This window comes from Babylonia areolata, chromosome 26 (assembly GCF_041734735.1).
Source record: "Babylonia areolata isolate BAREFJ2019XMU chromosome 26, ASM4173473v1, whole genome shotgun sequence".
NCBI lineage: Eukaryota > Metazoa > Mollusca > Gastropoda > Neogastropoda > Buccinidae > Babylonia > Babylonia areolata.
The window spans coordinates 29822054-29842647 of record NC_134901.1 but is presented as its reverse complement, the minus strand read 5'-3'; the positions used below and the strand labels follow the sequence as shown (position 1 = coordinate 29842647).

At 45.5% G+C, this 20594-nt stretch overlaps 1 protein-coding gene across 2 annotated transcripts; it reads right to left on the bottom strand.

Moving 5' to 3' along the window:
- Positions 1-1107: 1107 nt before the first annotated feature.
- Positions 1108-7249, bottom strand: LOC143300633 (uncharacterized). 2 transcript variants are annotated; one of them, XR_013057675.1, is made up of 3 exons: positions 6853-7249; positions 2752-5378; positions 1108-1277 (listed from the first exon to the last, which is right to left on the bottom strand). XR_013057675.1 is itself a non-coding variant. In XM_076614434.1 (2 exons), exon 2 carries the CDS (start codon positions 5112-5114, stop codon positions 3828-3830), a length of 1287 nt encoding a protein of 428 aa, XP_076470549.1. In that variant the 5' UTR covers positions 5115-5378; positions 6853-7249; the 3' UTR covers positions 1290-3827. The 2 variants fall into 2 exon arrangements, 1 of the variants encoding a protein (XP_076470549.1); XM_076614434.1 differs by lacking the exon at positions 1108-1277 and having other exon boundaries at positions 1290-5378.
- Between the last annotated feature and the right edge of the window lie 13345 nt (positions 7250-20594).

Here is a 20594-nt window from a genome sequence, read left to right as displayed (position 1 = left end):
CAAACTAACCACCGTCCTGTGCTGGACATTTTCTTTTTTTTTCCAACTCTCTCTCTCTCTCTCTCTCTCTCTCTCTCTCTCTCTCTCTCTCTCTCACACACACACACACACACACACAATAACGAAATAACCCTTTCACCCACCCACCTCTTGTCAATAGATGCTTACCGGTAATCACAATAAAATGGTCAAAGGGTCAAGCGTCTCTCTTTCATACTAGTAATATCAAGCATAACTTCGTCTAAGGAAAAAACAACAACAAAAAACCAGAGAGAGAGAGAGAGATAAGAAAGTTCACGTCTCTCTCTCTCTCTCTCTCTCTCTCTCTCTCTCTCTCTCTCTCAATGTGTGTGTAATTGCTTACTCGTATGCAACTGTTCAGACACCTTGTGATATTTTTCAAGAGACCTTCACTGAGTTTTATCCGAACCGAGAGTGTTTAATTTTGACGGTTTACATCCCCATTTATGAATATCCATACACTTTGTACTTGACCGTTGGCCTTAAAAGAAGTCTACGGCCCCACATCCTCAGGATCATCCCCCCTCCTCAGTGCAGATGGGAATACCTTGATCACCGAGAAGGAGAAACTTCTCGAACGCTGGGCTGAGCACTTCAACAGTGTCTTAAATCGCCCTTCCTCCATAAATGATGAAGCCATAGACCGTCTCCAACAAGTCCCCATCAACGAAGCACTGGACGATCCGCCAACACCTCTTGAGACCCAGAAAGCAATCCGTCTGCTATCCAGTGGCAAAGCACCTGGCTCAGACTCCATACCAGCAGAGGTCTACAAGGATGGAGGCACTGTGCTGACTGAGAAGCTCCATCAGCTGTACTCACTCATGTGGAAAGAAGAGACGATCCCCCAGGATTTCAAAGATGCATCTTTCATTCACTTGTACAAGCGAAAGGGGAACCGGCAAGCCTGTGATAACCATCGGGGCATTTCCTTGCTCTCCATCGCAGGCAAGATACTTGCCAGGATCCTACTAAACCGCCTCACAGCACACCTTGACCAAGGTCATTTGCCTGAGAGCCAATGTGGATTCCGGAAAGAGCGCGGAACCACCGACATGGTGTTTGCTGTGTTAAAAGGGGGGGTAGAGTAGTGGTGGGGATAGGGGTTGGTGGTTGTACGGGTAGGTGTAGAAGGTGAAGAGGTAGAGTAGAATAACAACAGAGGATAGGTGCACAATCCACTCTCTCCTCGTACCACAGCAGGGTCTTTTAGAAAGATGAATTGAGGTGTTTATTTCTCTAACTTAACAGCACACCTGGAACACACACAATATTAAAACCCAGGTTAAATCAATACCAAAACATATGCTAGACATAATCGCACTGATGTAACAGAAACATCATTATGTTGTCTGGACAAGTAAACAATTCCACAGATAACATTTCTCCATTCTGACACTCAATGTCTAGCCGTACACTCTCTTCTCAAAGAGATCTATGTAAGAATGTAAAACAAGCTTCATATAGCTTACCATCAACAATCAGTGACATATAAGTTAATGTGCACCAAATATATGACTAACAAATACTAACTCCCAGTATTTAACTCCTGTCAAACCACCATAGAATAATAGCTGTCGTACCAAGTATGTGGCAGACAATTACAAACTCCCAGTGTTTAACTCCAGTTAAATCACCATACAGTAATAGCTGTTTCCATTAAGACTGAACAAATCTGTACTTTGTATCTGCAAAGTATCTCATTGGTAAAATGTTTACATGGGAATCATATAGTTACCAAGTAATTTGGTAAATATATAGCAACCTGTGTGCACCAACATAGGACTGCCTGTCAGTGGTCTCAAATCTTATTGAACACATACAGCTATGTGTTACCCCACTGGCATATAACACATGACTACAGCACATGGTAATCACAACTACCAAGTCACACATGTCCCCATGTTGCATTATCACCCATGTGCACACACATGGAAAAGCATGAACATACAGTTAGCCTGTAGATTTGTTCACCTTGAATATAACCATCACCACCTAACATACAAAATAGGTATGTCATGCCTCAAAATAATTCCAACTGTTACAACCAAAACATTCTACACAGATGCAACCCACACATAATCTCTGTGTTTCTTTGTGTCTAAATGCTTACATTGACACACAATTGACACAACAATTGACACACCACTGACATGTTACTGAACATTATCATTTATGTAAGCCAAGATGCACAACCTGTAAACCCAAACATGATGTCCAAGCATCATACCATAATATCAACCTGTAGGAAACAGGAAAGGGGGGGGGGAGGGGGGGGATACCCAAATACCCTAAACCAGTACTCCATTTAGTCATGTATTGGCTACATTGTGTATTTTAACCACTTTTCCCTCAGTCACCAGCCTCAAATACAATTAAGCCATACACATGCGGGCTATGCTCTCTCACAAGTCATGGTATCTGCATCAACACATTCCAGTTACATTAACTGTGCAATACCACATCAGCCAAAAGTGTCATAATGTTCTTGTGATACAACATTACAATTCGACAAACTCCAAACTGTTTCCAAAAACCAGAAAGTAAATTGCCAACAAACCAAATTACCAGTACAAGCATTACTCACAGCCCCAACGTTTCAGGGTTCACTTTATATTCATGTAGCAGAACACAATCCCACTGAGCCAGTGTGTTAGTTACAGAATCCAAGTATAACATAAATCAAGCATTCAACTAAGTCTGAAAAATAGATGCTAGTTTGACACTCACAGCCCCCATGGTACTGTCTTGACCGTCTGGCTCTCCTGGCCTGCTTCAAGGAAGGAAAAGAAAGAAACCCCACTTGCCTATTCATTTTATCCTCTTCACAAGCTGGCACCGCATGCAAACTATCTTCTGACCCAGAACGTTTCCAATTGGCTGAAGTTAACAGACCAATCTGGGACCAACCATGCTAGACTTGCACATTCAACACTTTTCTCACAGAACCCAGCATTGTCAAGGAGGAGGGGAGGGGAGGGGGGGGGGTGATGAAAAGAGGAAGGGAAGGAGGAGGAAAGATCGCCCAGCCCTGATTCTGTTCTAAACAGCTCATGATAAACACACCACACCATGTGGTGACCATTGAGGCAGATGCCATCCTGCCAGAGATCGACATGGGGAGGTAAGGAGGGGGGAGGGGGGGGGGAGGGGGGACGGGGTTGAGGGTGATGGGAGTGGAAGGGAAAAGGGCAGGGGAGTGTATAGGAAGAGAATGGTCAGAGGAGATACCATCTTTACTTAGTATTTCTTGATAACTTGCTCCCTCTGTACTTGGCCAAGGGAAGGGGGGAAAGGGAGAGAGGGTATGGGGAGGGGTGTTGGTGGGGATAGATGCCATGAAAGGGGGGTGGGGGGAGAAGAGTAGGGAGGTAGGAAGGAGGGGTCCATCAGTGCGCAGTGTGTCTGAGAAAATCCCATGCTTCCACCATAGGCGCCTGACACACTATAACATCCACCCCTTGCTTTTGAAAGCAATGTCCTCATTGCTGCAGATCGCATACCAATCAATTGCTTCATGCAAATGGTGAGACAAATTCTCCAACGAAAAGTATTAGCAAAACATTAATACATAAGGATCTTACAGGAATCCCTGTCATCATACATTATCTGATGTATGTCACCCTTACATATTGCAAATAAATGCAGAACATTGTCAGCAACAAAAAAGCAGTACCTAAAAACCTTCAAACAAGAAAGGCCAGTATAGAAATTGTAACTTCAACAGACTGAATAACCATAAAACATGAAAAGCAGCATTAAACTTCCAGCTAAAACACCACCCTGTATGCAAAATACCAGATCCACTAGCAGGCTACAGCAGCAAGTCTACTCACTGAAAGGTGGTTCACATTAGTCTTGTACATAGCACTACATTTTGGGAGTATTGACCTTGTCAGTCTCCCATCCCAGTTCCTATCCATTTGAGCCGACATTCTAGCACCTTTTGAGCCACAAGACATGTGAATTTCAGGCTTCAGATGAGACCTGGTGCTAGTCTCACACAAACCAGTGCACACTGATTTGCGTGATGGTCTGGGAGTCTTGACTGCAGCTTGGCAGTCTACGTCATTCTCCCTCTTCCAACATTGACCAGGAATCCCTGGATCAGGTGGCATGGGCAGCAGCACCCATTCATCTCGGCATGGATCATCACCATTGCAGTCACCTACTGAATGGCTCTTCATCAGTTTATCTGAAATCCTTTCTTCCAGTTTGTGATCCCGCCCCTTGAGACCATTGTGGAAGTCTCTGTGTATTTCATTGTGGGAAACCTTGCTCTTTACTTTGGGGAAATCCTTACCCTTGTTGTGGTTTGGGGAAGTCCTATTCCCCACTGCTGACTGGATTTTTCCTTTCCTGACTTTCTTCTTTTTCTTTTTGCCCACAGCCCTGTTCTTAACTAAAACATCTCTCTGACCAACTAGACCTGACACTAGCCCCTGCATGGACCTGAATTTTCCCTCTAACAACAACAGTTTGTCCCCCAGTCGTGCCATCTGTTCCCTGGCCTGTTGCTGTTGTTGGTCCTCTTCCAGCTCTCTCTGCAGCCTCAGGGCTTCATCTCTGGCCTGGATGAAGGTGGTTTGAGGCTCTTGCCTCACTACCTGGCGCAGCTCCCTTTTCAACAAGGCATTCCGGAGGCCACTGATGAAGTGGTCCCTCAGCATGTCAGCGGTGAGGGCCCCAGTCGTCTTCATCTGGATGGTTCTCTCCATGCTGCGCAGAGCATGAGAGTAGTCCATGATGGACTCCTCCGGCTGCTGTACCCTGCTGAAAAGTATGGACAGTAGTGTGGTGACACGCCGTCCATCACCGAACACCCCCAGCAGAATGCCGGTCACCTTCTCTGGGGTGTTGGTGTCCTCCAGGTCCCGCAGCATCAGCTCCCTGCGTGCGGTTCCCTGCAGATGGCTGTAGATGAAGTATGCAGCCATCTCGTCTCCCATGGGGTATGCGGCCAGGACCCTCTCCGCCTCAGTGACGAAGTCCTCAGCCGACGTCTCGCCTGGCTCACCAGTAAATACTGGCAGTGTGGGTGCCGCACACCACTGCATGGGTGACTGCTGTGCTGTGGTAGTAGACATGGTCATCCTTGGGCTGGGTTGGGCTGTGTGCTGCTAAAGCTAAGAGACACCTCACCTGCTGATCCTGTCGGCGACGCCAAGTTGTTAAAAGGGGGGGTAGAGTAGTGGTGGGGATAGGGGTTGGTGGTTGTACGGGTAGGTGTAGAAGGTGAAGAGGTAGAGTAGAATAACAACAGAGGATAGGTGCACAATCCACTCTCTCCTCGTACCACAGCAGGGTCTTTTAGAAAGATGAATTGAGGTGTTTATTTCTCTAACTTAACAGCACACCTGGAACACACACAATATTAAAACCCAGGTTAAATCAATACCAAAACATATGCTAGACATAATCGCACTGATGTAACAGAAACATCATTATGTTGTCTGGACAAGTAAACAATTCCACAGATAACATTTCTCCATTCTGACACTCAATGTCTAGCCGTACACTCTCTTCTCAAAGAGATCTATGTAAGAATGTAAAACAAGCTTCATATAGCTTACCATCAACAATCAGTGACATATAAGTTAATGTGCACCAAATATATGACTAACAAATACTAACTCCCAGTATTTAACTCCTGTCAAACCACCATAGAATAATAGCTGTCGTACCAAGTATGTGGCAGACAATTACAAACTCCCAGTGTTTAACTCCAGTTAAATCACCATACAGTAATAGCTGTTTCCATTAAGACTGAACAAATCTGTACTTTGTATCTGCAAAGTATCTCATTGGTAAAATGTTTACATGGGAATCATATAGTTACCAAGTAATTTGGTAAATATATAGCAACCTGTGTGCACCAACATAGGACTGCCTGTCAGTGGTCTCAAATCTTATTGAACACATACAGCTATGTGTTACCCCACTGGCATATAACACATGACTACAGCACATGGTAATCACAACTACCAAGTCACACATGTCCCCATGTTGCATTATCACCCATGTGCACACACATGGAAAAGCATGAACATACAGTTAGCCTGTAGATTTGTTCACCTTGAATATAACCATCACCACCTAACATACAAAATAGGTATGTCATGCCTCAAAATAATTCCAACTGTTACAACCAAAACATTCTACACAGATGCAACCCACACATAATCTCTGTGTTTCTTTGTGTCTAAATGCTTACATTGACACACAATTGACACAACAATTGACACACCACTGACATGTTACTGAACATTATCATTTATGTAAGCCAAGATGCACAACCTGTAAACCCAAACATGATGTCCAAGCATCATACCATAATATCAACCTGTAGGAAACAGGAAAGGGGGGGGGGAGGGGGGGGATACCCAAATACCCTAAACCAGTACTCCATTTAGTCATGTATTGGCTACATTGTGTATTTTAACCACTTTTCCCTCAGTCACCAGCCTCAAATACAATTAAGCCATACACATGCGGGCTATGCTCTCTCACAAGTCATGGTATCTGCATCAACACATTCCAGTTACATTAACTGTGCAATACCACATCAGCCAAAAGTGTCATAATGTTCTTGTGATACAACATTACAATTCGACAAACTCCAAACTGTTTCCAAAAACCAGAAAGTAAATTGCCAACAAACCAAATTACCAGTACAAGCATTACTCACAGCCCCAACGTTTCAGGGTTCACTTTATATTCATGTAGCAGAACACAATCCCACTGAGCCAGTGTGTTAGTTACAGAATCCAAGTATAACATAAATCAAGCATTCAACTAAGTCTGAAAAATAGATGCTAGTTTGACACTCACAGCCCCCATGGTACTGTCTTGACCGTCTGGCTCTCCTGGCCTGCTTCAAGGAAGGAAAAGAAAGAAACCCCACTTGCCTATTCATTTTATCCTCTTCACAAGCTGGCACCGCATGCAAACTATCTTCTGACCCAGAACGTTTCCAATTGGCTGAAGTTAACAGACCAATCTGGGACCAACCATGCTAGACTTGCACATTCAACACTTTTCTCACAGAACCCAGCATTGTCAAGGAGGAGGGGAGGGGAGGGGGGGGGGTGATGAAAAGAGGAAGGGAAGGAGGAGGAAAGATCGCCCAGCCCTGATTCTGTTCTAAACAGCTCATGATAAACACACCACACCATGTGGTGACCATTGAGGCAGATGCCATCCTGCCAGAGATCGACATGGGGAGGTAAGGAGGGGGGGGAGGGGGGACGGGGTTGAGGGTGATGGGAGTGGAAGGGAAAAGGGCAGGGGGGTGTATAGGAAGAGAATGGTCAGAGGAGATACCATCTTTACTTAGTATTTCTTGATAACTTGCTCCCTCTGTACTTGGCCAAGGGAAGGGGGGAAAGGGAGAGAGGGTATGGGGAGGGGTGTTGGTGGGGATAGATGCCATGAAAGGGGGGTGGGGGGAGAAGAGTAGGGAGGTAGGAAGGAGGGGTCCATCAGTGCGCAGTGTGTCTGAGAAAATCCCATGCTTCCACCATAGGCGCCTGACACACTATAACATCTGCAAGGCAGCTGCAAGAGAGATGTCAGGAGCAAAATGCTGATCTGTTCTCCACCTATGTCGACCTCACTAAGGCCTTCGACACTGTGAGTAGAGAGGGACTGTGGAAGATCATGGCCAAGTACGGTTGCCCTCGCCCCTGTAACGACTGCCGCCTTGTCGCGGTGCAGGGGCTTGCGTGCCCTGACAACCCCCGGAGCTATGCCGGCGGGAGTTTTACTCCTGGCAGGTTCAACCAAGCCGGACAGGTCCGCGTGGGGTAGGGGCCAGACTAACTGGCAGTCAGTCCCCTGTGCTCACAGGGTAGGTCTTTAGGCCATGAGCTAAGGGCGGGGTAACCCCTACAGAAACCTAGAGGGCTGAAGACAGCGGTACTGGGCCAGCGCGCGCCTTCTAACAAACCACAGTGCCATGCAATTACGCACAAGAGACAGAGTTGGACAGATCATGTGAAACCGATGGCGCTCGCCCACTGAGGTCCCTCCAGGGTGGTGCAGTGCCGGGCTCCGCGCCTCAACGGAGTCCGCCCTCAGCGACTGGAGGTCACCCTCGTCCGTCTTGGCACGCCAGGAGACGGCGGAGGAATGCAACTAGCAGCACATCAACTTCATCCAAGAAGCGTCAACCTTTCATGGTTATGCATTGGAATGCAGAAGGAGTCATGAACAAAAAGACGGAGCTAGAACACCTCCTGCATGAGAAAAACATCAACATCTGCTGCATTCAAGAAACCCACCTGCAAAGCGGAAAAGCATTCAAAGTCAGAGGCTATCAGTGCTTCAGGTCGGACAGAGCAGAAAGACGCAAAGGTGGTATCCTGACCCTTGTTAGGAACAACATACACTCCTGCGAATCAGCTGTCCACATGGAGAATGCCGAGTACCAAACGATTAGGGCCAAACTGAATGACACAGAGTTGCACATCCTGAACTTCTACTGCCCCGACGACCGTCCACTGTCCCTCGACACCATAGAGGTCCCAGACGCAAGTTTTCTTGCTGTGGGTGACTTCAACAGCCACTCCCAGAGCTGGGGTTACGACCATATGGACCGCCGAGGTGAAGAAGTGGAAGACTGGCAAGACGACCATCATCTCCTTCTCATCAACTCCCCAAGCGACACCCCAACCTTCTATTCCAGACGATGGCGCTCCACCACTACCCCTGACCTTGCCTTTTGCACTGACGACCTCCACGGAGACGTTAGCAGAAAAGTAGGGGATCAGCTGGGAGGCAGCGATCACAGGCCAGTGTTCATCACTATCAACAGGAACACCACCAACACTCCTGTGCCCCCACGCTGGAATTACAAGAAGGCCAAATGGGGTCTCTTCAGACACCGCACCAATGCTCTTACCAGGGACATCCACGTCCACGGCAGAGACATCAATAACATTGTCAGAGAGCTGAACGGCTGCATCCTTCAAGCAGCCCAAGAATGTATTCCACGTGGAGCTCGCAAAGACTACAAACCCTACTGGTCAAACCAGCTTCAAGAACTTCAGGACGAGATGACAGAAGCCAGACAGGAAGCAGAAAGAAATCCATCAGATGAGAACCACCTGCGACTTCAGCAGACGAAAGCCAAATTCCTCAAGGCAAAAGTACAAGCGAGACGCCAGAGCTGGAGAGAGAAGACAGCGGCGCTGAACCTTGAGAAAGATGGAAGGAAGCTGTGGAAAGTTGTAGGTCAACTCAATGATGAAGGCAGCAGAGCTCAAACAACTACGCTGGAGAAGAACGGAGAGTTACTGACAGGACGACGCGCAGCAAACCGCTTTGCTGACAATTACGCAGAGGAGAGCAATGTACCTGTCAGCCCTCTCCAAACAAGAGAAGCAAGAAGGGAACAGAGAGAACGGACCCACAACACCGATGTGAAACTCATGAAGCAGCCCCTCACTCTTTACGAGCTTCAGACAGCTCTGAGGAAACTAAAAACCAGGAAATCCCCAGGGCCAGATGGGATCACTAACGAGATGTTGAAGCACCTCGGCAACACCGCTGTCCTGAAACTTCTGGAGGTTTACAACCACAGCTGGGAAACTGGGACCTTGGCTCAAGTCTGGCGAGAAGCCATCATGATTCCTATCCTTAAGAAGGGAAAGGACAAGAAGAAGGCGGCCAGCTACAGACCAATCAGCCTGACCAGCTGCGTTGTGAAGACCCTAGAAAGGATGGTGAACCAGCGCCTGCTTTGGTATCTCGAGACTGAAAACATCCTGGTTTCTGAACAGGCAGGCTTTCGTCAGTTTCACAGCACAGAGGACCAAGCTACCTACCTCGCACAAGAAATAGAAGATGCGTTCCAGGAGCAGAAGGTAGTTCTTGCTGCCTGGATTGATCTGCAAAAGGCCTTTGATAAAGTCTGGACTGACGGCCTCCTCGTGAAGCTGCAGAGATGTGGGGTCGCAGGGAACATGATGCGCTGGATCAGATCCTATCTCCACAACCGCAGGGCAAGGGTCACAGTTGACGGACACAAAGGCAAGAAAGTACTGCTGCGACACGGAGTTCCACAGGGAGGAGTCCTCTCCCCTTCCCTCTTCTTGATCTTCATCAATGACCTCATTGAAACACTTCCCAAAGGTATCCATGCTGCACTCTACGCTGATGACCTAGTGATGTGGTGTAAGGAGGAACATGCCACTACCGCCACCTACAGAATGCAGCTAGCAGCAGACCGCTTAGCAGCATGGGCAGAGGAGTGGTGTGTAGCCATCAACAAAGAAAAGTCCTCTACAACACTCTTCACACTGTCACCAAAACAAAAACCAGGAACCATCAAACTGGACGACACACCCCTGAGAAGTGACGAGGAGGCTACCTATCTTGGTGTCACCTTCGACAAGAGACAAACCTGGAAGCCACACATCAAACGTGCTGAAGCAAAAGCCAGACGCAAGTTGGCCATCATGCGAAAGCTAGCCGGAACCAGCTGGGGAGCAAACGAAACGATACTCAAGCGCGTCTACCAGGGAACCGTCAGGCCCCACCTTGAGTACGGCTCAACAGCCTGGTCTACTGCAGCGAAGACCCACCAGCAGTCTCTGGATAGGGTCCAAAATCAAGCCCTACGCATCATCACCGGATCCATGCGATCCACACCAATCAAGGCCATGGAGGAGGTTACTGCCATACAACCCCTTGCACAAAGGAGAGACGCCAAAATCATGGTCCAAGCAGAAAAGTTCCAGTGCCTGCCTGATCATCCGATGAAGAAGAGGATGAACGGACTGACAAAGAACCGCCTCAAGCGCAGTAGCTTTATCCATGAAAGCAAGAGACTTGCCAGGGCGCACCGGGATGGTGTGCCTCCATCGACGCTTCCACTGAGTCCCAACGACCTGCCGCAGCCATGGAATGAAGACTCCACAAGTTTTCATATCTCAACATCAGTCCCTCAGGTCGCTCCAGGAGATTCTCAGGATGACACGGCCAAACGCACTCTGACACAAGCCATGATTGCTGAAAGGTACCCTGAAGAATCCTGGATTCACGTGTACACAGATGGCTCTGCAACCAACGCTGTTGCTGACGGAGGAGCAGGAGTGTACATGAAGTCTCCTGAGCACCACACATCCACAGCAAGGATACCTACAGGAAAGTACTGTTCAAACTACGCAGCTGAGGTTCAGGCGCTCATACAGGCCGCTTCAATGGTTCACGACTCGGAGAGCGAATGCCCACAAGTTGTCTTTCTGACAGATGCGTTGTCTGTCCTGGAAGCCCTTGCAAGAGATAAACTTCCTCGTCTCAAGGAGAAACTACAAGAAGTTGCCCAGCAACGACGAGCAGTCCTGCAATGGGTTCCAGCCCACTGCGGAATTCCAGGCAACGAAATTGCGGACCAGCTCGCCAAACTTGGAGCGAAAGAAAGACAACCAAACAACAGTGTTAGCTTCGCTGAAAAGAAGACCCTCGTGAAGGCAGCACTACGACCACAAGCCACAAGGGATGCATATCACGAGCTTGAACGCTGGCAGCAGGTAGCAATTATGCGCTTACGCACAGGACACTGCCGCCTTAACGCACACATGTTCAAGAAGCTGAAGCTGGCACCATCACAGACCTGTCCCTGTGGTCTTGAAGACCAAACACCAGAACATGTTCTGCAGACTTGTCCCCTCCACCAGGGACTGAGAGACACCGTGTGGCCAGAAGCGACCCCACTACGCACCAAGCTCTACGGCTGCAGACAAGACCTGGCAGCCACGACGACATTTGTCTCGCAGGCCAGCCTGACTCTGTGACAAGTGCGACCGAAAAGAAGAAGAAGAAGAAGGTTGCCCTCGGAAATTTATTTCCTTGGTCAGCCAATTCCATGAAGGCATGCAGGCTCGAGTCCAGGACAATGGCGAACCATCTGCTCCTTTTGCTGTCACAAATGGTGTCAAGCAAGGCTGCATCCTGGCTCCAACGCTGTTCAGCCTCATGTTCTCTGCAATGCTTACTGATGCCTTCAGAGATGGCGATGTTGGAATCGGCCTAAAGTACCGAACAGATGGCAAGTTGTTTAACCTCAGAAGGCTTCAAGCAAAAACGAAGGTCATGACAGACATCATCAGAGACTTTTTGTTTGCTGATGATTGTGCCCTCAACGCTGGATCTGAAGCTGACATGCAACTCAGCGTCGACAAGTTTGCCACTGCCAGCAGGAACCTCGGCCTTACCATCAGCATGAGGAAAACTGAAGTTCTCCATCAGTCAGCCCCAGGGAAACCCTACATTGAGCCCAACATCACAGTCAACGGTCAGAGACTCAGTGCGGTGGAGCGGTTCACATACCTTGGCAGCACACTGTCACGAAATGCGACCATCGACGATGAAGTGAACGTCAGGATTGCAAGAGCAAGCGCAACCTTTGGTAGACTCAATGCAAATGTCTGGAACAGAAGAGGCATTGGCCTTGAGACCAAGCTAAAGGTCTACAGAGAAGTAGTTCTACCCACACTACTGTACGCCTGCGAAACTTGGACAGTGTACCAACGACATGCCAAGAAGCTGAACCACTTCCACACAACATGCCTCAGAAAGCTAATGAACATCAAGTGGCAAGACAGGACCCCAGACACAGAGGTGCTCGCAAAAGCCACCCTTCCTAGCATCTTCACCATCCTGATGCAGTCCCAGCTTCGCTGGGCTGGACACGTGGCGCGCATGCCAGACCATCGGCTGCCCAAAAGGCTCTTCTATGGCAAGCTGCAACAAGGGAAGAGATCACACGGAGGTCAGAAGAAGTGCTTCAGAGATACTCTGAAAGTCTCTCTGAAAGCGTTTGATATCAACCCTGACTCCTGGGAGGAATCTGCAGTGGACCGTGACAAATGGTGCGCTGCTGTGCACAAAGGCGCCAAGTTGTGCGAGGCCAACAGGACTGCTGCAGCTGTTCAGAAGAGGCAGGCCAGAAAGTCACGGGCAAACAAGTTCCCTGACAATGATATGCCTGTCTTTGTCTGCCCCAACTGTCAGCGAACATTTCGTGCGCAGATTGGACTATTCAGCCATCTGCGCACTCACAGATAGATTCATGAGCATCCTCCCCCCCACCCCACCACCACCCTCCCCCCCATTCCCCAGCTGGATGACAACGATGGTCATCATCGATCTCGATGGACACACCACCACTTGACCGTTGGACTCGGAACTTGAAGAAGGACTGCGTACAGGCTATTTGAATATCAATCACGAATTGAATGAATCAGATGATATATCATTAATTTTAGAAAATTCCGGAAATCCTTTTCATTTGTTTTGTTTATGACTTTATCAGAATCACGTTTATCTGACCGTATATCTGATTCTGATGTAACTGTGCCTGGTTATAAAATACTCCGCCTTGATTCAAAAGCTTCAAACTGGAAGCGGCAGGTATATTTGTCCATTACAGTCAATTTAAGCAATCACATTAAATCGAAAAATTAGTTTAAATCTGTTTCACATTGAATATTTTCCCTGAATGGTCACAGTGGCAGGACACATGGTGATCTTACTGAGATATGAAAACTTTTCAATGGTCATGTTGATGTATCTTGGGATCAGTTCTTCTCTGCACCTTGGTACAGTTCCTCAAGAAATACTGATGGAAACAAACTTGTACAACGTTCAAATTCTAAGACAAGAAATTGTTGCTTCAGTTATCGAGTTAGTAATGTATGGAACCAACTGCCGCTTCATTTTTTAAAAATCACCATCTACTCAGTAACTCATTCAAGAATCAACTGGACAATTCTAAAAAATTCTTAAATATTTTTCAGTGGAGATCGAGTATGATGAATGAATATAAATTGTAAATGAAGCGTCGAAACTTTACCAAAATCTCTGACAAAATATGTTATGAAACAAATAATTAGGGACTGCTTATAAGCTTCAAAGCTTGTTTTGTCCCGAACATACTACTGTACTGCTACTTCTTCTTCTACTACTACTACTACATGTGGTTAGAATTAAACATGCCAGTTCGCTGCTTGTTGGATTTATTTACAGAAACCTGGCAGAAAGAGTTAATTGTTTTAATGATTTTATTTCAACGATGGAGGCTATCATGACTGAAAATAAAGAAATTATGTTTGGTGACTTTAATATCAGTTTATAAAAACCTCAACCACAATTGGATCAGATATATACAGCATTCAGTTTAGAACAACTTATATCGACAAACCAACACGAGTGGTCCAAGGCCGATGCAAAATGGTCCAAATATGTGTGTAAAAAGGGGTGGGGGTTAGGGGTAGAAGGAGAAGGAAGAAGAGGTAGGATAACAGGCAGAGGATAGGTGCACAATCCACTCTCTCCTTGAACCACAGCAGGTTTGAATTGAGGTGTTTATTTCCCTAACTTAACAGCACATCCTAACTTTGCAGTTAGCAGTTTGCAGCAGCTAGCATTTAGCAGCACACAGCCCTCCTGGTCAACAGATGTCTTTCTCAGTGGCGCCTCAGTCTCTCAGTCTGGCTCCCTAGTTTGCTAACAGCAGGGAAAAGGCTGTAGCCATGTGAGCTTGCTGTTTATATTCATGCTTTCCCAACTGGTACAACCTAATGGACCAATGGTCCCAACACTCCAGTCTGTGTCTATGATTTAGAGACACATCACCTGATTGGTTGTAAACACACTGTGTGTATAAAATGTTGCAAACGGACACCTCTGATTGGTCAGAAGAGGATGACCAATAGCCAGGATGCAACACACACACACTGTCCTAATCCCTACAAACACTTCAGCAGGGAAAGGGTTGGGGGAGGGATGAGGAGAGTGGGGGAGGAGGGAGTTGAATTGGTGTCTGAGAGGCTAATTGTTCTGGCTATGTTTGACTGTGAGGTGCCTGCAAGTGGCTTAACAACAGAGCAGGCATGTGGGCTTAGCAGGGGAGGAGAGGGCTGGGAAAGAGGGAAGGTGGGGGTGGAAAGGGAAGGGACTTCCTGTGACCAAGTCTCAAGTGGGGGAAGAGTGGGGATGGGGTGGGGGGGGGGGGGACAGTAGGGGGGAGGTGGTAAACAAGGGGTAGTGTATTGTGGCTTGGAGATGCTACAACCCAACCATAACCTGACACTATAACATGTGCAACAAAAACAAACTCTTTTTATCAGTGATAAAATAGAATAAGTTATACTGAACACACTGATATAACGTTTACTTCTGTAGGGGGGCAGGAACATAAATAGATTTTGATTTTTAATAATCATTAGTCATACTTCTGGCCGTAAGAGAATGGCAAGGCGAGAGCATGTCAAGGAAGTTACGTCAGCGTGGAATGCAGCTCGCCAGCGACTGAAAGTGTTTAGCGTGGTACACTTCATGTGACTGACTGCTTCCACACTGATACTGACTTACACATCTGTGACTCGAGCTGGACAATATGGCAGATAACATATATACCATAAAGAAAGCTAGAAAGAGAGCTCTTTTGGGTCAAAAGGAAACAAACATTCTTTTTTCATACACTGATTTTATCATAAATTGGGAGAAGACAAAAATTTGCTTTTATGAATGTTTTCCAGTTTCTTACCAGTCATGACATTTCATAAAGAATGAAATCAGTATCATACCAACTGCAAAGGTGAATTTATGAAGGCAGTATGGGATAATTTAATTCGCAAATAAATTTCATTGCCATTTTAAACTGTGAAAATGCTCCAGAACTCGTTGGAAATGGGGTCTCTCTGTTTGATTCAACATACATGTGTTTACAATGATTGTTCAAATGTTTCGGTTATCAGGTTTGCAACTGAATAAAGATATATCTGCAACAATTTTGTATGAATCTGTTTTGTTCTTGCGTCTTAAATGTGTTGAAAATTACTAAAAACATCCAAAATTTGGGCGCCATTTTGTGACATGGCAATGTGTGTTAAAATGAAGTGATCAGAAACAAATAAGAACAAACCTTATCAAAATCCAGTCCATATAGATCAGGATCTGGTTGTTTTTTTGTTTGTTTGTTTGTTTGTTTTTGTTTTGTTTGTCGTTGTTTTTTGTTATAATAAACATATCATCAATAAAAAATAAATAAATATGTAAAAAGGGGTGGAGTGATCGTTGAAGATAGAAGGAAGTAGGGGTAGGGTAGTAGAATGGTAGGATTGCAGGTAGAGGACAGGTGCACACTCGATCCACTCTCTCCTTGTACCACAAGCAGGGTCTTTTAGTAAGATGATTTGAGGTGTTTTATTTTCTCTAACTAAAACAGCATTTAGCAGCACATCCTAACTTTGCAGTTAGCAGTTAGCAGCACACAGCCCTCCTGGTCAACAGTGGAGTCTCAGTCTCTCACTGTCACTCCCTAGTTTGCTAACGGCAGGGAAAAGGGAGTAGCTATGTGAGCTTGCTGTTTATATTCATGCTTTCCCAACTGGTACAAACCAAAGGACCAGTGGTCCCAACACACTCTAATCTGTGTCTACGATTTAGAGGCACAACATCACCTGATTGGTTGTAAACACGCCATGTGTATAAAATGTTGCAAACAGACACCTCTGGTTGGTCACAAGAAGATGACTGATTGCAGGGATGCAATACACACGCACTGTCCTAAACCCTACAACACTTCAGCAGGGAAAGGGTTGAGGGAGGGATGAGGAGAGTGGGGGAGGAGGGAGTTGAAATGGTGTTTGAGAGGCTAATTGTTCTGGCTATGTTAGACTGTGAGGTACCTGCGAGTGGCTTAACAACAGAGCAGGCAGGTGGACTTAGCAAGGTAAGGAGAGGGCTGGGAGAGAGGGGTGGGGGAGCGGGGGGGGGGGGGGGAGTGGGGGGGTGGAGAGGGAAGGGACTTCCTATGGCCAACAGTCTCAAGTGGGGGAGGAGTGGGGAAGGGGGGCGGAGGTGGTAAACAAGGGGTAGTGTATGGTGGTTTGGGGATGCCACAACCCAACCATAACCTGACACTATAACAAATAAATTTTTAAAATAATGATAGTATAGTAAGTTCGAAATATTACGCATAAGACCTGCGTGACCATCGTAAACAACCCGTTCCGCTTGACATATTTTCTATTCATTCAAAGGCACACACACGAATACACTACACGTCAAGTTCTTTACTTGCACCATGTGATCAACACATCCATCTCGGCCGACAGCACATACACTCATTTTTCTGGTAAAAATGTCTGTTCAACTATTTAAATGCAATCGAAGTCACATATTAATTTTGCGGTCCGCTTTTTTGTGTACATGTAAGCTTCCCAATGAAAATATACCTGTAAACAAAATTAGACCTATTTTCACATAAATCGTGCAGATTCAAGTCATCGTGGGAAAAGGGTAAATTGGTTTGACAAATATCCTTCAATCGTGTGTGTTTGAATACAACATCACAGAAGGTGGTGTTCCCAACAGCGTGTGAAATGTACATATGTTACACACTGAGTAATAGTCCCGTCTATTAACTCCTGATGATCACAAGTCACTTGATATCCTGCCACTGGAGTCAAAACATGAATACAACAAAGCTGTTTTTATGCACAAAACAGTAAGCGGCTTCGCACCTCTTTCAATTATCAATAACTTCCCAGTAAACAATATAAAACATGTAATTAGATTAAGACCTCTACAAATCTTGAACCTTTTAAATCCAGTCTCGTATACAACTGGGGAACTTACTGGATTAATTTACCATCGCATAACACACACACACACACACACACACACACACACACCTAACCACAATTTTGATGAAACAGAATCTAAAAATGTACTCATTCACAAGACTGGAAGTCACCTGAAATCCAATATTTTTGCTTTCGATAACTTGATATGTGCCCCCCCCCCCCCCCCCCCTCCTTTCTCCCTCTGTGTGTCTGTACACCTGCTTGTCTGTTTATACATTTGGTGTATGTTTAGTTAGTTAAACGTCTTTTCACTGTTTTGATATTAGACAGGACAAAAGAAAGGAAAAAAAAAGTGTGCATGGAAGATGAGGCGAGGGGTACATGAGAAGAGGTGGGATGACTGTAGTGAGTCAGTCGTGAAAACGAGGACTGGACTGACTAACAATGAATGATAACATGAATTATAACAGTGAGTTAAACGTCCATATAACAGTACAAAGCATGCTTATGATAACAAAAAACGTGATCAGTCGAAGGTAATTTGGTGTGTGTGTGTGTGTGAAGTGGTGGGGTGGTGTTTGATTGCGACTAAAGGATTGTTTGTTTTCTCTGTTGTGTCTGCACATTTTTTGTTTTGTTTGTTTGTTTTGTTTTGTTTTTATCTCATGCGATTTTCTTTCATTTGCTTTGGGTGGAATGGCTGTGAATAGTCAGGGGTTATCGGGAAATAGGGATGTTTGTATTTTGATTGTTTTGATATTTTCTCTTCCTTTTGCTGTTTTTTGTGTGTGTGTGCAGCTCCTTTAGCTTTATTACCTCCGCAGAGCAAAGGCTGGGTGAAAACAACAACAACAAAACAAAACAAAAACAAACATGTTAATTATCTATTACCCTCGATAATAAAGATTTTGTCTTGTCTTCAACTGTCTTGTCTTGACGTGCCTTGTCTTCTCTCTCTCTCTTTCTCTCTCTCTCTCTCTACACTATACACAATAATATTTTCCTTCCACCCAACTTAAAGGTGAACCTATTGAACAGGTCAGTGATCATAAAGTTCTGTGAATCATAATCGACAACAATCTCACTTGGAATCCTCGCATAAATTCACTTTGCAAAAAGACGGCCCAGAAAACCCATCAACTATCCCAAATCAAACATTTCCTTGACCTTCACTGACGGAAATTTTTTTTTCAAGCACATATCCAGTCAAAAATAGATTATGCATCAACACTATGGGACTCCACAAGTGCCAAGAATTGACTTGTTCAAATCCCTCCAACTTAAAGGTGAATCTATTGAACAGGTCAGTGATCATAAATTTCTGTGAATCATAATCGACAACAATCTCACTTGGAATCCTCGCATAAATTCACTTTACAAAAAGACGGCCCAGAAAACCCATCAACTATCCCAAATCAAATATTTCCTTGACCTTCACTGACGGAAATTATTTTTTCAAGCACATATCCAGTCACAATAGATTATGCATCAACACTATGGGACTCCACAAGTGCCAAGAATTGACTTGTTCAAATCCCGTCTGGTTTACTCAGGCGCCACCCTATGGAACTCACTTCCAGAAACAATTAAAAAACACCTTTGCCCAACCACATAAAAAAAAACATTACCTTTCCCACCTTATGACATAATGTGTCATGTAAATCGCTCATTTATTGATACTGTTTGTTACGGTTGAATGAGAACCTCCCTCAACCTCCGTCCCCCATTCTCATCTGTGTGTGGTGTGTGTTGAGTGTGTTCTTTGTGTATGTTGAGTTGTTCTTTTTATTTTATTTTATTTTTATTCATATGCATTTTACTAATACCATGCTTGTGACTGTATGTGCATATGTGTGTGTGTGTGTGTGTGTGTGTGTGTGTGTGTGTGTGTGTGTGTGTTTAATTTTTTTTTTTTTAATTTATTGTTTAATTATTTTCCCACTGTTATGTATTTCTAACACCGTTCTTTATTTTTATTTAGTATTGTGTAGTGTAGACCCTATGCAGGGCAGGGACTGGATGTAAAAAAAAAGCACACCAGTGCTTATCTATCATCCTCGAAATAAAGAATTATTGTCTTTTCTTCTCTCTCTCTCTCTCTCTCTCTCTCTCTCTCTCTCTCTCTCTCTCTCTCTCGGGTGCGCGCGCTCCATCTGCCCCTTAATTTCTCTTTCCTCTCATTCTGCTCCAGCTGTGTAAATGCCAAATTACCAATGCATGCAACCACGATTATAATCGATTGATTGATTGATGTGGATACTTCTATAGCGCCTATCCTCGGTCAGAGACCAAGCTCTAAGCGCTTTACATACACGGGGACATTTGCACCACAGGCTGCCTACCTGGGTAGAGCCGACTGACGGCTGCCACTGGGCGCTCATCATTCGTTTCCTGTGTCATTCAATCAGATTTCAGACGCACACACATACACACTCAGACAGACATGTAACATTTTACGTGTATGACCGTTTGTTGTTGTTTTTTTTATTTACCCCGCCATGTAGGCAGCCATGCTCCGTTTTCGGGGGTGTGCATGCTGGGTATATTCTTGTTTCCATAACCCACCGAACGCTGACATGGATTACAGGATCTTTAACGTGCGTATTTGATCTTCTGCGTGTGCATACACACGAAGGGGGTTCAGGCACTAGCAGGTCTGCACATATGTTGACCTGGGAGATCGGAAAAATCTCTACCCTTTACCCACCAGGTGCACCGAGATTCGAACCCAGGACCCTCAGATTGAAAGTCCAGCGCTTTAACCATTCGGCTATTGCACCCGTCATGATGTATCAATATAATGATTTCTCCCTTCGTTTTATTTTGCTGTTTCCCCTTCGAGGGCTGGATGAAAAAAAAAAATGAAAAAAAAAAGCATTGTCTTGATTGCTCTATTACCCTCAGAAAATTTTAATTTATTCAGTTTATTCATTTTAATCTCTCTCTCTCTCTCTCTCTCTCTCTCTCTCTCAACAC